The sequence below is a fragment of the Chiloscyllium plagiosum genome, unplaced genomic scaffold (assembly GCF_037043375.1).
Source record: "Chiloscyllium plagiosum isolate Xiang-an unplaced genomic scaffold, Cpla_swu_hap1 HiC_scaffold_5, whole genome shotgun sequence".
Taxonomy (NCBI): Eukaryota; Metazoa; Chordata; class Chondrichthyes; order Orectolobiformes; family Hemiscylliidae; genus Chiloscyllium; species Chiloscyllium plagiosum.
The window spans coordinates 8,384,229-8,404,965 of NW_028270143.1; the positions used below are offsets into that span (position 1 = coordinate 8,384,229).

The window sequence follows — 20,737 nt, forward strand, 5'->3', positions numbered from 1 at the left end:
CTAGGCCATATATCTTTCTTAAAATAAAGAAAAATCTCCTCATGACAACCGATTTATAGTCATCTTAACTGGCTAAAAAGGATACATCCGTGACAAAAATATCGGATTTTTTTTGTAGATGAAACAAAATTCACAGGCCCAAACTGAGCTTTGTATCCACAATGTAAAATTAATTCCGTTTTGTTCATTTAACTAATTTAGTTCCCTGCGAGAGGCAGATTAAACTACTTTTTAAAAGAGATATCAGGGCTATATTCTTCAAAAGATGATAATTAAATGAACTGAGCGAAAAGAGTAGTGTTATTTGCTGCCGGTTTCTGATGATGCAGGCACTTTCTGTGGGTTGGGAGCTCAAGTTTTCTCCCGGCCCAATGACCCCCATACATCAAATTAAGGGCAGTTTCAGAGACAGAGCCTATTATCGTTTGGTTGGAAGAAAAGTTCACACCGTGGTCATGCAGAAGTACGCCAGTTTTTCAGGTTCCTACTCCCTTCGCGATCCATCATGCTTTTAGCAGGTAGAATTCAAACATTAAAAGGAACGCTTGGAAATTTCCGCCAGACCAAATGGTGACCTGCTAAAAGTGGAACGAACAAAAAGCAAGACATTTCTGCTTGCCACTGTGGATAAATCTGGGAGCAAAAGCAAATACTAGTTTAAATGCCTTGATGTCAGCCACAGCGCACTTAATGTAGTGCTTGTTCCACGTCTCGGATTATAGCAAGGCGTAACAATATTTTAAAACGAGGCGCTTCTCTAGAGAAACAGTTTCATTGCAACACCAGTGGTGTCTATTACACGAGAGGAATGTATCTTAATGTCACGTTAACACAACCATTCAGACAGCAGCAACATCTGTAAATACCTATTTTTAATGCTTTTTATACAATAGCGTTTAAACAATGCGCCATAATCTAGCTGCTAGTTATCATTTGAATTTATGTAAATCCATACATAACGTAGAGCTTAACTATTGTGTTTCATTGTAGAGAGTTTGAACTGCTAAAGTTGGTTTCTTTCGTTTTCACTTTTAAACAAATCATTAACTAATCACTGACTAAAATTTCACGGCATTCGATCTGCTTGAGTTGCAACGAATCATATATTTGCAATTGAGTCCTGTTTTGCACAGATATACATAATGCAAAGTTTTAACATGCCCTAAACGTTGGCTTGAAAAAAATAATCTGTATATACAAACAGTGGTTCTTCTTTTCAACTACCTAAGAAGAACGCTGTTCCTGGTTGAACCTACCGAAGTCCATGTTTCATATGAACCCTTATGTAGTATTGTATTTCCCCGATGAGACAAAATAAAAGTAAAAGGCTGGACTCTGCAGCTACCGATCGTTTGCTGCACAACCACACTGAGCAGTTACTGCTGAGAGTCAGTTTTAAACGATTGTTACACGCAGGTTGCCCAGGGCTAAAACTGTGTGACCAAATATTGCAGCACACTTTTTATGGCTTTTCATGTCAGTTGCTATTGAAAGTAAGATGGATTTGTACCATTTCGCCATTATGGTTTTGTTTCTTGTAACCCCAGGTCTACCCGAAGAGGCCATTGGAAGAAGAGAGTCACGTGACACAGGGTGCCAATGTTATTCTATAAGGGTGTCAAGACCCTGTCAGTTTGCGAAATAAATATTGGGAAACAACGAGATGCAAAAAGCGACATACTACGACAGCTCTGCAATTTTCGGAGGTTACACATACCAAGGAACAAATGGTTTTAACTACAATGCCAGTCAGCAACAATATCCGCCTTCTTCTCATGTGGAAAATGACTATCATCGGCCGGCCTGCTCTCTGCAGTCACCGGCTAACACTGTCCCCCATCACAAACCCAACGATATCAATGAAAGTTGCATGCGAACCAGTGCCAGTCAACCGAGCCATCACGCAGCCATTGCAGAGCAGCAGCAACAGAAGCAGCCACCACCTCCACCACCACCACCACCATCTGTCTCACCACCCCAGAATACCAGCAACAACTCGACCCAGTCCAGCACAAACAAAAATCCTACACTTACCTCACAAACAACTATCAGTAAACAAATATTCCCCTGGATGAAAGAGTCGCGCCAAAACGCCAAGCAAAAAACCAGCAGTTCCAGTTCAGGTATAAAATGTCATGTCTAACCTTTTGATTACCAATTGACATAGCATTGTTACAGTGAGTGAAGTTACTAATTGAGCCAGTTGAATTATATAGGCATTACCTTCATCTCAATAATATCTGCACAACTAAATCCTTTCAATCCTGTGGAACAGTGACCTAAAATAATATATGGGTCATTATCAAACAATCATAAGGCATTTAATTAACGAAGAATGAAACTAATATGTATTCAGTTTAAGTTAGACAATTAAACTGTACAATACCAGGAAACAGTTGGACAAGTGTGTCTCAGAGGACCATAGGTGTTTTGTATATGTATATAATGGTATAGATTTAAGGAGATGCAACATATTTATACATATTTACATAGACATTTCAATCTCCAGTAATGTATCCTCCACACACCCAGCCCCGTTTTTTCCCACTTTCCTCTTCTCTCTCTCTGCCTCGCCCTTTCCTTTCTTTCTCCCTTTCCCTCGCCCATCACTCTTCCTTATGAATGGACATTCTCACTGGTAGAAAATGGGGAGCCGGTGATGTAGGAATAATGTCATTGCACTAGTAATCCAGAGCTGCAGGCTAATGTTCTGAGGCCAAGGATTCCAATGCATTTGCGGTAGAAAATGAAATGGATTGATATCTCAAATGAAAAAGCTACCTTAATGATACCCATGAAACCACAGCTGATTGTTGAAAACACCCACCTGGTTCACTAATGTCCTTTAGAAAAGGAAATCAGCCAACCTTACCTGGTATGATCTGAACAGTGAAATAGTTTAACTCTTGACTGCCTTCAGGCAATTAGGAAAAATGATAAATGCTGGCTTAGCCAGTGGGACCCATGTCCCATGACAAGTTCAAAAAAATCCACATTTATTTTAACTTTCCCAGTTATATAATAATGACGTTTTATTTAAAAAAAAGTAAAGTAACTAAAGTCCCAGAGAAGCATTGATGTTTTGCATATGCATATAATGATATAGGCAAAAGTGAGGACTGCAGATGCTGGAAACCAGAGTTTAGATTAGGGTGATGTTGGAAAAGGACAGCGGGTCAGGCAGCATCCGAGGACCAGAAAAATCGACGTTTCAGGCAAAAGTTTCCTGATGAAGGGCTTTTGACCGAAACATCGATTTTTCTGCTCCTCCTATGCTGCCTGACCTACTGTGCTTTTCCAGCACTACCCTAGTATAATGATATAGTTCGAAGGAGATGTGATGTATTTACATAACATAAACATTCAAATCTCTAGCAATGTGCTTACATTTCACTCATTTCAGCTAAACATATTAAAAACCAAGGGTTTGGACTGAAGTGATATTATATATTGAATTCTTAGTTTTAATAGGATACATATAGAATTGAAGTTGTAATGTCTATTGCTTATCAACATATATGGAAATTTATGCATGCAGATGATTCCAATTGATAAAAGAAGTGAGTTGTAAACAAGTGAACTGCTTGTATTGGTCAAAATGATTTTGTGAGGTTAAATATCAGATATACATTTGTGGGATTCAAATTAAATTCACAGAGATACATATATTAACTCAGAACATGTACATAACCAATTGTCATCAATTTTGCATGAACTATAATAATTCTGTGGACTCCAATTAGTTAGGGTAACATAACTCAAAACATGCCATATTCAGATGTTGAAAGTATGAAATGAGACAGATAATGCTAGAGAAAACAGAAGGCCTGGCAACATCTGTGGGAAGAGAATCAATGTTAACATTTCAGATTGGTGATGTTTCCTTAGTACTAGGATAAGTTATAGATGAATAGCTATTAAGCTAATTCTTTGTCCAACATTTTCCCTTTCACTTAAAAGAATATATTACATTCTAAGTTTTCTCCAGTTCTAATGACCTGAAATCTTAATTTTGTATTTCTCTCCAGAGATGCTTGCTGTGTGTTTCCAACATTTGCCATGTTTACTTCAAAATTATGATGAGAAGATTTGATTCACCAGTACTTGTAGTTGGCACAAAATCAAATATTGCTCGTCAAATGTTTCTTAGCTGTCAAGCTGATCTTTCTTATCATTTTTGATACAATTGTGGCATAAAGGAGTGAATTCTTATGAATGGGGGAAGGGCAGTCACAGTTGTTGGCTTATATTTGCATGTAAGTTGGTTCAGGTAACAAAGAAGTCAGGTTTACGTTTAAGAAAATGCCCCCAATTAGTAATTAGATATCTATGTAAGCTGCCAATACAATGCTCTTTGAATATATTGCTGTTTTTAAAATGCTGGTTCTAGTGATTGTAGCACAAATCAAATTGGAGTGTTGTTTTGGCATTCCTGATTCAAAACAGAACATTCTAGTTGAGATAGCTAATGGTTTGTGCATGATCATATCTCTATTATTAAGTGTGATAGCTGAAGAAATTAGTAAAATTACATATATTTTTGGAGATAGAGAATATGTAGTTATGATTTTGGATTAATATGTTAATGTAAGTTATTGAAAATAATTCAGGCAATGTCATAGAGTTTTATTCTATACATTGTGTGACATATTTGCAACATCTAGAATTCCCAATGACTGATGGAAACTTTGTTTTCTTTATCTCCAGTTGAAAGTTCTGCTGGTGAAAAGAGTCCTCCGGGTCCAGCCTCCAAGAGGGCACGCACAGCATACACCAGTGCCCAACTGGTAGAACTGGAGAAGGAATTTCACTTTAACCGCTATCTTTGTAGGCCAAGGAGGGTTGAAATGGCCAATCTGTTAAACCTCACTGAAAGACAGATTAAAATCTGGTTCCAAAATCGGAGAATGAAGTACAAAAAGGATCAAAAAGCGAAAGGCATGCTAACTTCTTCTGGTGGACAGTCACCCTGTAGAAGCCCCATCCCACCATCAGCTGCTGGAGGATATGTAAACTCGATGCATTCCTTGACAACCAGTGCTCCATATGACCCACACTCGCCTACGTCCTTCAGTAAACCTCATCAAAATGCCTATGCTATTCCTACGTCTTATCCTGGGCCCCTCAACAGTTGCCCACCTCCGCAGAAGAGGTATGCTGGGACTGCAGCTGTGACGCCTGAGTATGACACACACCCTCTTCAAGGCAATGGTGGCTATGGAACTCCTCATTTACAGGGTAGCCCAGTCTATGTTGGAGGAAACTTTGTGGAATCCATGCCAAGCTCTGGGCCTTCCCTTTTCAGCCTAACCCACCTTGGTCATCCTTCCTCTGGAAATATGGACTATAACAGTGCAGGGCCAATGACAAGCAACCATCACCATGGACCTTGCGAACCACATCCCACTTATACAGACCTTTCTTCACACCATCCTTCTCAGGGAAGAATTCAGGAAGCACCCAAGCTGACCCATCTGTAGTGGACCAGTTAGCTCTTGGTGGACTATCACTTTCTCATGCTTTTATATCATGTTATCTATGATTACATCCCCTCTTCCACCTTTCCCTTTTTTCTTTAGTATCAACCCTTATAGTTTACATGTAATGTACCTAATGACAACCAATCTTTGCTTGCATTGCTCTGTCACTGGTTAGTGGTTGCTCTTTTCATGGACTCCAGCCTTAACATTCAGTAGTAGAAGTGAAGTACTAAGGCTTACAGAACTTTGCATATATAATCTTCTACTTTATGGAACAGGGTATATGAACAAATTTTCTAAAAAAAACTTAAACGTGAATTTGTTCGTGCTTTATTTTTCCTTACGAGGAATGGTAAAATGGTTTATATTGCACTTCTTTACATTGAATAGTTAAACAAGATCAAAGCGCTTGTACAGGGTCCCCCTGGGCAAATAAGAGTTCTTGTCCATCTTTCAGTATGTATGTATGCTGGTGAACATTCAAATTTATTTATTTGCTCTTGCAAAGGAGAATATTCTAAGTGTTTAAAGTATTATTTATCCCCATTGACGCATATTTATAAATAGAACTGTACATTGACTATTTACTTGGTTCTGTTCAGTCTTCTGTTTTAAGTCATGGTAAATATTTTTTTTAAATTCCTGTAAGATACACAGAAAAGTAGTTTTCTGTTAGTAATGTATTCATTAAAAACGCAATTTGGTCAATTGTGGGAATAACGCCAAGAAAAGGGACTTAGTCTGTAACTGTAGTATTCTTAAAATGGAACACAAAATTGCCACAATTTTGTTTTAGGTATGCATTCCATGCTGCAAATGAGATATCCGTTGAACAGCTAGTTCTGACGAATAAATTTTTTTGTCAGCAATACTGTGTTGCTTGTAGTGTTAATTTCAACGAATTGCATAGTATGTTTTTCTTCTAAAATATTTGCAAAATATGTAAATTCATTCAGTAATACACAGCATAGCACACAGCTCAGTAGTCAGGTTCCTTTGTGTTGTGTGGCTATAACCAAGTGCCTCAACCCCCACACTGTAACATCATCCATTATCATGTGGCTTGCATCTGTCTCCAATGCTGCATTTATTGAGGCCAAGGGAGAAAAGGACTCAGATCCCCCCACTCCCAGCCCCCTCTGCCTTACCACCACATTCAACCTCACCCCCCCAAAAAAAACCCCGTCAAAAATGAAAAGATTTACAAGAAGGTATTAGTGGCTTCGTTTCTTTAATTATGAATAACGGTTTGTTTGTTTTTTCACTGTACATACAAGTTACATACAAAAGATACACATATTACATTGGATAGACAATGCTTTGCCAACCGAAATCATTACTATTGCCGCCGTCTCCTGGACCGTTTTCCAAAGAATCCTGTACATTCAGAGAGAGAAGAGGAGAAAACGTCAAGATTCAGAAGTACTTCGAATTAATAGTTTTAAGTTGATTTCTGATTAAGCAATACGATTGAAAAATAGCTTTAAAATTCCGACAGGTTCCATTTGTACCTCAACTCTAACCAAAAAAGGCAATTTCAGCTGAATTTCTAAAGAAAATATCAGACGTTGGGAATGTGTGTTTAGATCACTGCAATTTTTTTTTAAAAAGCTATTTACCGCTTAATAGTTAACTATTTCAAATAAAGTACGAAAGAACATTCACTTATATATAAAAAATGTATGTCCGTTAGATTTTGTAAAATGTCCCAGTAATTTCAGATAAAATGAACAACTTCGGGTTTGTTTTCACTAATTTAGCAGCTTTGGTGGAAGTATTAAATGCAATTTATAAAGTATTCAGCAACTCAACATTGATAAATATTTCTGATAATTGCAACGATCAAATCCTTTTTCAATACGAACTCCGAGTCCGCATTTCCAGGGCCAACGACTAGAGCTCAAAGTGAACATGTAGTGATGATTTTCCATTGCAACGGCAGCATCGTTGCTTAAGAATTTTTCCTTATCCAGATTATTGATTTAAAAATAATATCTTGAGACTACATGGCATTGACAGTAATTGAAACATCAAGTAAAAATCAAATGTCTTTGGATAGTTTTAGATACGTCCCCAAATCATTGGAAACAGTAACCACAAGCTTGCTAAATGGCGAGACAATCGAAAGAGGAAAGCTTACCCTTAGTATCAAGTTTTTTAAAAAAAAATAATTTCCATGTGGCAGAACCTGAGTGCCGAGCAAGGGGACGCCATGTTGTCGGCATACTCCCTGTCAGTGCTTCCCAAAGGAAATACAGTCTAATTTATCTTACTATCCAAACTACATAGGAGACTTTCTTTACTCAACTAGCAGTTACGAAAGTGACACAATAAAAATGCATATTGACAAACTGAATGATGCGACCTAAGCATAATATGGATCACAGTACATGTATAAACGAGCTCTGATTTTATACATGCAGAATGAACGAAATTATTTCGTGAGCTTGGACCAGTCAAATTTCTTTCTCTACTGTATCGGCAAAATAAAAACCTTTAACGAGGCCGCTATTAAAAGTCTAATTGAGACGTTCTCGGACAGAATGCAGAATGAAATATTAAGAAGTTAGTTGACAAGCTTACCATGTTTCCAAAGATTGACTTGCAACGAAACATGCCCTATAATTGTCATATTTACTCAGTGTTTATTAATTTCCTTAACTGTTAGATCGGAGTAACATTTTCAATTTCGAAAGCTTGCTCTCAAGAAACAACATAAATCTACGTAACCGCTCTCAGAACACAAGAATATACTCGCAAAACAGTAATAATCTAAGCAGCATTTCCTATGTTATGTATGATTAAACGTTTTCTTCAAGCCGTATAGATTGCAGAACTGAAGAATTCGCAGCCGGATGAGTGTCTCTTTCCTAAATATTCCAAGCAGCAAAAGTATTAATAGCAATGACATTTTTGTGTCTTAAAACACATCATTTTCACTTTCATTCTGTTTTATGTTGCTAGCAAACTGAATCAAATGCGCTTTGCTTTCGCCCACATGCCCTCTGCAACAGAAAAGCTGTGAAAATCTTCAGAACGCAAACACCTACACATGTTTCACATACAAAAGCGCCATTTAATTGCTAAAGACCTTTCCATTTGCAGCTTAGCACGAAAATCTACAGTTCAAACTTAACAGAGGGAAAGCTGGTCAGAATGATTCAATGATTATTTCATATTTTCTCTGAACTCACCCTATTCCTGCGTTATTAGTTCAGTACCATAAGTTATGTTCTGATGATAAGCAAAATATTTTTTGTAACTATTCAAAGGAGGAAGCAGTCTTCTCAGTCTCTAGCTGATGGTATTCGACATTGCACAGAGAAGCTTTAAATGTCTTCTTGGGGGCCAGAACCTGTCAGAGCTTTTGCCGAACAAGATTGATAGGACACATACTTCCTTACAGCTTTGTTTGCGGTATAAGCAAAACGGAGGCCCAGAAAACCACCGCTATTTCCATATTACCCTGTTCAATAAAATCCCTTGATGTTGAGAATCTTTTTAAGTGCGAATATATTTGGTAAATACTGCAAGGCCATAACGAATCTAAGTGCACCGTAAGTTTGTTTAAAGAATCACACCCCACCCCCGCCAACGTCCCCACACTGTTCCACAATTTAAATAGAAGTGTGATTTTTAAAAAGGAATTTGAAATTTTAGTTTGGGAAAATAAAAGCACGCTTTAATTTTTCGTCCATGTCACGCAAAGCCAGGTTATATTCAAACTCTTTCGTTTTATGCTGTTTGTATAATATATATATATATGTTTGTGCATTTATTCATGTGCTTGCGCATGTAATTTAAACATAGCAATCCATTACCACCCGCAGTTAATTTTTTGACGTTACAAATTTCACAAAACACAAGAGAATACAATACCTTCAGAGATACGCCTTTTGCGTTTTTCGTTGGTCATAAACAAACGGTTATAAAAATAATATAGTGTAGTATCCAGAATCACCGCCATATTCGACCTCCTGCGTGAATTATTGCCTTCGTACAGCACAATAATCAAAGAAAGTCCGGTACTGTACAAATATGATAATAGGGGGACCAAACTCCCAACGAAAACATGAAGCAAATGGCTGAGCTTCGTCTGTGTAACTTCTTATGTGGCTGGGTTCTGGGGTCCAGTGTCAAAACTTTGAAGATGAATGGATTACTTTGTTAATGACTCTAGGCGTCAGATTTAGGTGCAAGATGATTTGTGAGGTGCTAGTCGTCTTCATGACAGTCGATAACACAGAGAGAAAGAGGAGCCAGCAAGTGTACAGGAGACAGAGAGGAAGAGAGAAAGAAAGAGGCAAGGCCGAATGAACTGATTTCTACTTGCTTTAAAATTTAAAAAATCTTTTTTTCACATTTATTATGGGAAGATGGATCAAAAAAAGTGGAAATCAAAACACTGCTGGCCTTGAATGAGGCGTTTCTCTCCGACTTTTTGGATCAATCACATAGACAGTGCCTTCTTTTGATTAAACCCCAAATTGTCATTGGGCAGACGCAATCATGTGACAGCGAATTCGGTCCAATTTCAACCTTGTCTCCATGAATTCAATAGTTTAATAGTAGCACGGTCCCCATACGGCTGTAATCAGTGAATTAGAAAAAAAAAACCAGCAGCGATATTTATTTTTTTTAAACGGGCCAAAAAATAACTAACACCTAACTTTCTCCCCCAACGTTCTGTGGAGACGGCAATGAATTACGAATTTGAACGAGAAATTGGTTTTATCAATAGTCAGCCGTCGCTTGCTGAGTGCCTGACATCTTTTCCCCCTGTCGGTGATACATTTCAAAGTTCATCAATCAAGAACTCGACGCTTTCACACTCGACAGTGATTCCTCCTCCTTTTGAGCAAACCATCCCCAGCCTGAATCCCAGCAGTCACCCTCGCCAAAACCGGCCAAAACAGAGCCCAAATGGCACAAGCCCTTTACCAGCCGCGACTCTACCACCGGAATACCCCTGGATGAAAGAGAAAAAAAACTCCAAGAAGAATCACCTGCCTGCTTCTTCAGGAGCCGCAGCATCCTGCCTTTCCCAGAGAGGTCAGCTCAAAGACGTTTCATTTCTAATTATTCTCTTAACTTAATCTCGCTTATTTGCATGAATTGTTGAATCAGTTTATTTTTTGTTGTTGTTGCTAGTTAATAATGAAGAGATCGAAGTACTTTTGCCAACTTGTTTAATGGAGGATGATTTATTTGCCAAGCTAGTCAGAAAATGACCTTCTGTGCTCTCCCCATCCTAGAGTTTTGATATTTGACAGTAATGAAGAGTGATAGATGAGCGCACTTTCGTGGTAAAGCAGCTGATGCAGAGCTCACCAAATGTGGAATGGCTGCGGTAAACTTTACTGCAAGATTGGGCTTTGGTGCACGTGTATCTTCTAATATCTTTAATATTTTAGCAAGTGGCAGACGCCACAGCCGTAGTCATTGAAACAATGGGGTTTACTGCATTCAGGCGGCCATTTTGTTGCAGTGAATAGTGTATATTTTTATCTACTTTTGGTTCAAGTGACTACAAACTCTTTTAAATATTGTTTTCCACTCCCCTTTTATTCGTAGAAACTCATGAAATTCAGGATAATACAGGTGGGGGATCGCGGAGGTTAAGGACAGCTTATACAAATACACAGCTTTTGGAGCTGGAAAAAGAATTTCACTTCAACAAGTATCTGTGTCGACCCAGACGGGTGGAGATTGCTGCTTTGCTTGATTTGACTGAAAGGCAAGTGAAAGTCTGGTTTCAAAATAGACGAATGAAACACAAAAGACAGACCCAGTGCAAAGAAAACCAAAACGGCGATGGCAAATTTAAGAATTTGGAGGACAGTGGGCAGACTGAGGATGACGAAGAGAAGTCACTCTTTGAGCAAGGCAACAACAATGTTACAGGCGCTCTCTTGGACAGGGAAGGCTATGGTTTTCAAACCAATGCACTGACTCAACAGCAGGCGCACAATTTACACAATGGAGAATCCCAAAGTTTCCCAGTTTCGCCTTTACCCAGCAATGAGAAAAATCTAAAACATTTTCACCAGCAGTCACCCACTGTTCAAAACTGCCTGTCAACAATGGCCCAGAACTGTGCAGCTGGCTTGAACAATAACAGTCCAGAGGCCCTTGATGTCCCTTCTTTACAGGATTTTAACGTATTTTCCACAGAATCCTGCTTACAGCTTTCAGATGGAGTATCGCCCAGTTTGCCAGGTTCCCTCGACAGCCCTGTGGATCTTTCTGCTGACAGTTTTGACTTTTTTACGGATACTTTAACCACAATCGATTTGCAGCATTTGAACTACTAACTGAAAAGTCGGTGTGAGCAGAATATGCCTTCTTTTAAAATCGTTTCCTTTCCTTCAGTTCCTTTCAAATGGTCAGTATTTTTTTTTCCCTTTTAATCAACTTGAATGTGTTCGAGACCACTTATAATTGCAAAAGTTAGATATTGTCTTTGGACTAATGTCCCGTGTTTTATAACCCGTCATCAGCACTACACCCGTCCCTGACGAAATTTATTGCATAGAAATCTACCGATCTCTACCCTCTTTTCCTTTTGTATTATTTGAAGGTACATTGTCATAAATAATTTGATAGAGCAAATCATTTATACGCTACAGGTAGCCATCCTGAAGCATTTTCTTTCTCAGGTCTATTTTCACTTAATAAATGACTTTCTTTTTTTTCACATAAATGCATTAATAAAATTGAGCAGTCTGGTCAGTGTCGTTATTTACTTTTCTCAAAGCAGTATTTATTGAAGAAGAAAAGAAAGAAGAATAAAAGAATCCAGGATCTTTATTTTACCACTCTACAAAAACAGCAATAAAGTTGTGATTTAAAGCTTCCACTAACATTACCAAGGCTCCGGAAAAGTCAATGAATAATGCCTTTATTAACTTACACAAACTATGCGCCGCTACATTTTAGTATTAACACTTCAATAGAATATACGGAACAGAGGCAAAAAGAAAGTAATCACATTTCGAAGAAAAATCTTCTTAAGTTCACACCCCATGGATACATCTGTCAGCACTCAGAAAATCTAGGAAAGAAGGGGAAAAGTTTAGGAGTGTTCATGTTCACGTGTGCTTGCTATTAAACAAACCTCTTGTTTATAGATGTCAGAATCTAATCTTTATTGCTGATTCCACAATTCCTTATCTCCCTTATTGCCAGTCAGTATCAGCAACATAGAATTCCAAGTGTTTTACTACATCGAGTCAGATTAAACCCCGTCCATACACACACACACACACAAATTGATCCTAAGGATCTCCAGCCTTACTAAGTAGTTTATTGTTTTACTACTCATATCGAAATAGCGTTTAATATCGAAATCCAGGTTCATACAAATGAAGTCAAACCTTGTTTTTAAGAAAAAGGGAAAGCCGCTTTAAAAAGTACCTTTTCAGCCCAAAATCTTTAATCGGTCACAATCTTTTGTCTTGAAAACAAAAATCTCCAGAAGACATGATCGTAAATCTTGACCCATATTTTATAAAACACAAGGCATTCTGTGCTTCCTCATTGCATCTGTATTTGTGTAAATGAAATAGCAGCTGGAGGAATGCATTCCCATTGTGCGCTAGGCTTTTTAAGCCGCAGTTTTTTTTTGTTTTAATGCCTCTTCTAACATCCCACTCCTTCTACACCCCCTCTCCCGAGGAACACGTTGCAACGCTTCTTCCAATTGATCAGGAACTTTCACTATTAGTGGCGGTGTGTTTGTGTTGCCATTTATAAAAGCACGTTGGGCTTTTGCGTAAGCAGTGACAGGAACAGCTCTGGAGGTAATTCTTCCCAAACTCATAAATCAAAGCTATTTTATGAATGAGAATGTCATCAAATGGATCAATCGCAGCAGTACATACGGAAAAAAAAACATCTTACGTATTTGCCTGGACCAGGGAACCCCTGTCAGTTTCTAACTTGTAGGCGTTGAGTCGTAATTCATTTTCACTGTTTTATATAAAGAGCACAGCGTTTTCCACTGCTGCTACTGATTCTTCCTTCGAATTGAGTCTCCCTACGTGAGGATTTATAATGATTGCCTGGAGGTCCAATAGTTTAATCATTAAGCACGGAAGTCATGGGAAAGATTTTTTTTAACTTCATACTATTTAATGGCTTTGTGCTCAGGCTTTTTCTTTAATTTTATCAATTTCATTATCAGGCCGCTGTAATCTTGTGTAAAGGGAAGGCGATGCTTCCTTATTGAAAACAAACCGCACGGGCAAATAGTGACACATTGTCGATAGCTTGTCGCGATTAAAACAAGTCTTCACACGACATAATGGGCAGCTTGCTATAGGAGATGTGTCTTTACCCCGAAAGCACAATGGAAGAGACTCGCCCGGTTCCTCAGAACCATTAGCTTTCAGGCCACACTGGACGGCGTATGGCGACGGCGATTAACCGAAAATGCTCAAAGCCAGGCCTTGGTTTTACCGGGGTTCGGGGTGGGGGGTGGGGATGGGGCTGACTGCTCAGGGAAGAATTGGGAAAGCTCCCTCAAGAGAATACTTCCTCTGGGAAAGAGGAGGGGAGGGGGGATTTTTATTGTACAAAACTGAAAAACAACAAAAAAGGCATTTTTGTTGTTGTTGAAAACGATTCAATCCAGATTTTCTTTCAGCAAGCACTTTCCGCGACTGTGTATACAGATCTGGAAATAAAGATGGCGGAGCTGAATGCAAATCTGTTCATTTGTTTTAACTTAAGGAACATACGGACAGTGGGAGGACTGTACGGATTTATAGCTGATGTCTCATATGGCGAAAAATCAATTTCCGAGGTATCTCGATAAAATTACAGTTGTGAACACAAACAAGAGATGTTTCATAACACTCAACAACAAAGGTTTCTGTCCCTTCGAGCTTTGCAATTCATTTCAGTGCAATTGTTTTTGCTTACCCTTAAAGTAAATAGTTCATTGGTCTCTTGAATTTAAAACTGGGGTTTTCCTGAGCATTGTTCAATCGATAAGGCTGATAAAATCGCCAACGGCCAGACGTATATTTTGTTTAAAAAAAAACTTGCGAGTTATTTTTAGGTAATTTCTCTTTCGCCAATTTTAGGAAATCAATGTAGTAATGAACATACATTCAGACCACACACGGTAATTTTTAGCTCCTTTTCCACTGCACGTGGATCAGTACTTAAAATAGATCCCCCTCTATTTTATTGAGGCATTTACTTTAATTAATTGGGCGTCAAATGTTTAAAAGGCTAAATAATCTCCTTGTTCCACATGTGATCATCATTCCACAGTGCTGGCTTACAGGTTTGCAGTAGGGTTAGGAACCACCGTTTGGCGTAACTAACTAATCCGAGTAAATTGCTATATCTCAGCCTCACCAACGTCACTCTGTAATGTGCAAAAGATTGATCTGAAATCACCACCGGCTCTGACTGCTCGGATAGGTCTCTCCAGGAAGCTGACAGATGGGTGGCAGCGCCTTGCAAGCGACCATGTTTGGTTACATTATGCCTCAGCCAAGGATTGTTATTATTCACATCGGTATGAAACACAACCCGTCTGATTCCCGCTTCAACCAGTATAAATAGGCAGGCAGCCAATATGATCTCGAAGACACTTTGGCTGCCCAAAACCCTATAGTGAGGGGATGCTCCCGCCAGCCTGTGTTCGATTGAAAAGCCTGCTCATTTCCATGCCAATAGCGAGAAACCTGAGGACTGGCAAAGGCCAGGCCTTGATAGGCTGTTGCATGTTTCCTTGTGACATTATTGCATAGTAAAGGCATGGCGCCTCCTTTTACAAGAGTGCACCATATCACATACAGCTTAAATACAAATCTCTGCACCATAAACCCCGTCGTCCAATCAATCATCTTACCCTTTTGTTTTCAGGGTCATCTTCACAGTTGTGCTGCACTGGGTAGGGTATAATCAGTTCATAATATGCATAGGCCTGAACTCAACACAGCTCTGCAGCAGCTACCTGGGTTTTCTTTCACTAAAGTGCACGAAGTGATCTGACACCCAACAGATCCGCTTTGCATAGCTTTCCCCCGACCTACGTATAACTATCTCAGCATGAAAAACAAATCACCGCTCTCACGGACACACAATGCTACAGCAGAGACACCAGAGAGTGACACGGATTCCTTGCTTGTAGTGGAGCACTCCGATGCCATTCCCCTTACCCTTACAGGGTCTGGCTGTTAGGTATTTATCCAGCGACCTACCTGAGAGCGAAGCTGCTGCGCGGAACGGGACGGGCTATTTCTCCCCATTGCAGACTCGCGGTAACTCTTAAATGGCGCTGCAGGTCCGAAGAGGAACAGTACGTGCATCTTGAACCAATTCCTGCTGCATTCTGCCGGGCATGCTTTGAAGTATAATGCATTCGAGGGCTAATAATGCGCGTAACCTTGATGGGAGAGCGTTTGTAATTTCAATGCAAGTAAAACGGTGATCGATCAGCAGCAAGCGCATGCAAACTTCACAGGCAGCCCGGCGATTGGGCGGGTTTGGTCACGTGGCGACACTTGCCAGTATATTGATATCAGTTTCTTTCAGCCCCATTGAGGAAGTGGGCAAGTTGGCACGGTCCATCCAGGCTGGTGGACTTTATATGCTGGTTATACCCCAGTGACAGATGGACAATGCAAGGATGAACACCTTCCTAGACTATTCCATCATTAACGGAGACACTGGGGCCTGCTCTTCCAGAAGTTACCATGCAGATCCAGGAATTGCAACTTATCAGTCTTGTGCCGTTAGTAATAATAACTGCACCGCTGATGAGCGCTACATCGTGGCCAGAAGTGTCCAAATAGGTGCTCCACCTCCTCCTCCTCATCATCATCACCAGTCTAGCTATACACACCACAACAACCTGGGCATATCCTACAGTGCCCACCCCAACTGTGGAGCAGGATACCCAGCCCAGAGCTTTAGCACAGGCTACAGTCATCATCATTATTCATTGAACCAAGAGGCGGATGGTAACGGAGGGTACCCTCAGTGTGCTCCTGCTGTCTACCCTGGGAACATTGGCTCAGCCATCAGCCCGCATCAGCACGGCTATGGTGGGATGGTGGGGCCAGGCCAATATTCCCATCACCCCTACAGGCAAGAGCAGCAGCAGCAGCAGCAGCAGTCCAGTTTAGCCTTAGTTGCAGGCTGTCACCCTTCGTCCCCCGCCCACGGCAGCCATCAGGAAGCCTGCTGCTCCCCGTCTGCTGAGACCCCTCCCCCAGCACAGACCTTTGACTGGATGAAGGTGAAGAGGAACCCTCCGAAAACAGGTAAATTCTATTTTCGAGGTGCAATTCCTTTCCACAGGTAATTCATTATCAGGTGAAAACCGACACTAGCAGATCGGGTGGAGGGGAAAGCGTGTCAGACTCGAATTGAAAGAAATCATGATCTGTTGCACGTTGTTTAAGATGATCGAATGGCCGCAGCTTTAGTCCAACTTGTCTTTTTTTTCATCTATTCTTTCCTTTCCAGTCTTATCAGCAGAGTGTGAAGCATAATTTAAGCATCAACTAACTGATGACATGCAACAGTTGTAGTGTAATCCTTTTCGGCTTTTCATGACAAGACATTCCCAAACTACTGAAATGGGAATGATTGATTATCCATACAGTGAGCTGAGTCCGGCTGTCCCAAGCAATTGTCACAGCTTACCTGTAAGAATCCCTGCCTGACTTACCTATTGTGTGCTCCTTTCTATTCACTGATTTAGGGAAGGCGGGGGAGTACGGTTTTGTCGGTCAGCCCAATACAGTGAGAACCAATTTCAGCACAAAGCAGCTAACCGAGTTGGAGAAAGAGTTTCACTTCAACAAGTACTTGACGCGGGCCAGGCGGGTGGAAATCGCGGCTGCCCTTCAACTCAACGAAACCCAGGTAAAAATCTGGTTCCAGAATCGGCGAATGAAGCAGAAAAAGCGGGAGAAGGAGGGCTTCGCCTCAGTTTCTCCGGCCACTCCTGGGAGTGAAGCGAACACAGAAGACACCTCAGACAAATCGAACTCTACCTCGTCGACCCCCTCCCCATCATCATCTACCTCAGAAACGATTCATACTTCAGGCTGAAACATTCCACAGTAACCCCCAAAACTGGGAACCAATTCATTTGATAGTTGTTTCAAGTTAAGAGGGAAAGATGTAATGAGACACAAATTTATCGGTAACAACTCCGAATAAACTTATTTTCTTTGGGGAAATGAATCTGCCAATCTCTAAACGTACTAGAGGTGCACTATTATAGAAGTGTTTACACTGAGAACCAACTACTGTATAATATAATTGTCCTATTTTAATTTAATAATGTGTTGCATATATTGTAAGCTGCGCTGGTTGTATATATTTTGTCAAGAGTTTTATCTTTTTACAAGTATTTTCTAAAAAATTAATACTGAAAGCCAGGGTCCAGAGACCATAATATGACATAGCTGTAGAGTTTTTATAAGCGAAGTGTTATCAATGATTCGAAATATACGTCAAATGTTTCTTGTACTTTCAGAAAGCGGAGCTGAGTAGATAGGAGAGCTCTCCTGAAACTGACGAAGATTATATGTACAGAAATTACCATTGCACTGGGCTATGTATAACTTAAAACAATGTTAAATGTGTTCCCCCCTCCAATGTAAATGGGTTGTCTCAAGACCAGCAGTAGCACCTTGTTAAAATACCTCAAAATGATCATGTTTACTCCGATATTTGTTGGACTTGATTTCATAAACTACCTGTCAATGTAAGTTACAGCCAAACGATTGTTATTTTGTGTGCGGAATTTTGCATGAGACAATGCTGTCAGTGTGTACTTAACCCATTGCTGAGTTTTATCAGTTTTCCTGTGTGACTAAATGTATTATACAATCAGCACGTGATTTGAATCAGTTCTGAGATTTTCTGCGATTGAAATCCAGGACAGAATTTACGGGTCCAAATAATAAATTATATTAAAATGCTGCGTTTCTCTGTGCTGTTACAGTTGCATGTACGTTATATTAAGCATGCTACAATTTCTCTACCCTCTGCATGAACTTACATACTCATCAACAGTGTTCAAAATCGTCCTTCGCATCCCGGACACTTTTAACATTTCATTTTATTTATTTAATTTATTTATTTGAGTTTCATTTATTTCAGGTTTTAAATAGATAAAGCAAAGAGAGAACTCATGAAGTTCATGTTCACCGCTTCAACTAAACTGAATCTAAAGTCAAATGAGACAAGTTATTTTGTTCAAAGACCTGAGAGTCTTGAAAGAAGCTTTTAAAGTAACGTTAAATGCCTCATACAGTGCATCTATATACTGACCTTTTCACCTTGAATAGCTTATTTACATATATGTAAACAGGGCACTCTCAATGACAGTGGTTGTCATCAACTTGCCTTGCTTCAGAAAGGCAACAAAGAATTCACTGCATTCACATTCACACTCCAACAAACGAAGTGTAAGAAATGGAAACAAAACGCAAGATTATCGAAATAAGGTTCTGAACTAAACTATTCTCGAATTGTTTTGACCGAACAGACCACAGACGCCGCGTGACTAGAATGTCACTGGCATTTGCTTCAGAAACATGATTAGATGCAGTTTGGTGTCAATAGCAAAAGTCGATGGTGTTTTAGGGCATGTCGGCCATATCAAGGGAGATGTCTGCTGTAGAGCTGTCTGCCTTTGGAAGGTTGGGTTCGACGCAAAAGAGCCTCAAAGAAAACTCCAACTTAGTCTTACGTGCAGTTCCAGCATCATTTTCTGTTTACTAAAGAAAACAAATTAAACAAAGTCAAAATTCGGCAAGAGTGAAGTAATATGCCTCTGAATCTTTTGAATAACTACTGGAATTGATTCTCAGTTCGCTATCAATTCATTTAACTGTAGCACATTAAGAATAACGAGAGTTTAGCATTTGAAAAGACATGCCTTCAAACAATTTCAGATAATAGACAAAAAAAGACGCATTTGTACCTGCACTTCAGGACGATAAGATAATCCCGTGGTGTATTATAGCCAGTGAAGGACTTCTGTAGTAATCACTGACATAGAGTAGGAAATGAAATCAAGTGTAGTAGCCTGGAAATACAAGATTCCAAGTGGAACATCTCAGGTTTTATGCACTAAATTCCTCAATGTTAAATTATAATTGTTAGAGTCTCCAATACAAACTGTTACAAAGCTTTTGAAACTAGAATTTCAGGGTCTCCGCTTTTACACGGGTTGCAATGCCCTGCCATCTGTTGCTAGCGATTAGATGTAAAATCCGATCGCGTGGAATCCACTTACTTTCTCACATTGGATATTTCACTTCTCGTTATAATAAACACCCGGCACTAGTCCACGGTAAGAGGAAACAAGTTCATGTTTCCCCTTAGGACGTTTTACTGATTTTTAAAACAACAGAATCATCAGTGAATACACATCTAAATACTGGGGCAATATTTTCACCATTTGTCGTTTGCACATTTCTTTACAGAAAGTTAGACCGCAACGCGGAAGCTTAAAGATGCCCAGTACTCAGGAGCTAACTTAACCCAAATGCCATGATTTGCTGGCAAAGGAATAGCAGACTTTAATGCGCTTTCAAATATTTTAAACTGACATGGAATTGGTTTTCAGAAAGCACCGCAGGGAGATTTCAGTCATAACATCCAACATTAAATGTGGGATGGGTTCGATCTTATATGCTGTGATGATTTGGCTCCGCCAGCCAGTGTAGGCATGATGGGCTGAATGGTCTCCATCACAGTAACAATTCTGCGATTATCTCCCCTGTACCAGATGTCATCATGTTATTGCCTCCCGAAGACACTCTCATTATTTCTACATTAAGTCACCTCTTCTGCAGCATCGATTCCTAATAGTTTTCTTCGGAAACTATTTTTTAAAAAGGAATCGGAGACGAGCAGGACCATCCCCAGACCACAACCCTCATCCATTTAAATGTCCACCCTCTTGAATTTACCTTTTCCAATGCAGAGATCCTGCATTTTCCTCCAGGGCAATCAGATTAAAGCTGATCAATATTTACTCAGTGTGAAAGGCTGACTGAAAACCCCATAGCTAAAGAAACTGTTCCACTCGGCCTGCTCAGCCTTGTTTAATCTCCAGTTCACTGAAAGTTCAGGCCGAAATTAATTCAGAGTTGGGTCATTTTCAAATTAGCCCTCCCGTTTTCGCTCGGGGTGAGCCCCAGCGACAAACTCCAGACAAATCCCTCGCACCAGCGACACAGTGTAAGCAAACTACGCATAATTACAAA

General features: G+C 39.8%; 3 protein-coding genes and 2 long non-coding RNA genes across 10 annotated transcripts in view; 3 read left to right on the forward strand and 2 right to left on the reverse strand.

Annotated features, from left to right (window-relative positions):
• Positions 1–6,349, forward strand: part of LOC122549688 (homeobox protein Hox-A3) — a 33,009-nt gene extending 26,660 nt beyond the window's left edge. For all 6 annotated transcript variants that reach the window (XM_043689546.2, XM_087986969.1, XM_087986967.1 and 3 more), the window contains 2 exons: positions 1,548–2,123; positions 4,708–6,349. In XM_043689546.2, the coding sequence (XP_043545481.1) occupies positions 1,664–2,123; positions 4,708–5,480 (1,233 nt within the window). In that variant the 5' untranslated portion in view covers positions 1,548–1,663 and the 3' untranslated portion in view covers positions 5,481–6,349. The remainder of the gene's footprint in view (positions 1–1,547; positions 2,124–4,707) is intronic.
• Positions 6,350–6,694: 345 nt separating this feature from the next.
• Positions 6,695–9,765, reverse strand: LOC148149867 (uncharacterized). Its single transcript, XR_015757157.1, has 2 exons — positions 9,360–9,765; positions 6,695–6,857 (listed from the first exon to the last, which is right to left on the reverse strand). It is a non-coding gene; the product is annotated as an uncharacterized LOC148149867 (long non-coding RNA).
• A 281-nt stretch (positions 9,766–10,046) lies between these two features.
• On the forward strand, positions 10,047–12,200 carry hoxa2b (homeobox A2b). Its single transcript, XM_043689563.2, has 2 exons — positions 10,047–10,532; positions 11,055–12,200. The coding sequence occupies exons 1-2, from the start codon at positions 10,181–10,183 to the stop codon at positions 11,792–11,794; spliced, it is 1,092 nt and encodes a 363-aa protein (XP_043545498.1). The 5' UTR covers positions 10,047–10,180; the 3' UTR covers positions 11,795–12,200.
• Positions 12,201–12,269: 69 nt separating this feature from the next.
• LOC122549702 (uncharacterized) lies at positions 12,270–15,925 on the reverse strand. The gene is made up of 2 exons (XR_006311643.2): positions 15,701–15,925; positions 12,270–12,534 (listed from the first exon to the last, which is right to left on the reverse strand). It is a non-coding gene; the product is annotated as an uncharacterized LOC122549702 (long non-coding RNA).
• A 139-nt stretch (positions 15,926–16,064) lies between these two features.
• On the forward strand, positions 16,065–18,375 carry hoxa1a (homeobox A1a). The gene is made up of 2 exons (XM_043689564.2): positions 16,065–16,765; positions 17,209–18,375. The coding sequence occupies exons 1-2, from the start codon at positions 16,114–16,116 to the stop codon at positions 17,559–17,561; spliced, it is 1,005 nt and encodes a 334-aa protein (XP_043545499.1). The 5' UTR covers positions 16,065–16,113; the 3' UTR covers positions 17,562–18,375.
• Positions 18,376–20,737: the final 2,362 nt, after the last annotated feature.

Excerpts from the sequence above, each read along its gene's own strand:
- hoxa1a (XM_043689564.2), top strand. The coding sequence starts at position 16,114 with ATGGACAATGCAAGGATGAACACCTTCCTAGACTATTCCATCATTAAC. Across the intron at positions 16,766-17,208 it reads GAGGAACCCTCCGAAAACAG|GGAAGGCGGGGGAGTACGGT; the intron begins GTAAATTCTATT and ends TCACTGATTTAG.
- hoxa2b (XM_043689563.2), top strand. The coding sequence starts at position 10,181 with ATGAATTACGAATTTGAACGAGAAATTGGTTTTATCAATAGTCAGCCG. Across the intron at positions 10,533-11,054 it reads ATCCTGCCTTTCCCAGAGAG|AAACTCATGAAATTCAGGAT; the intron begins GTCAGCTCAAAG and ends TTTTATTCGTAG.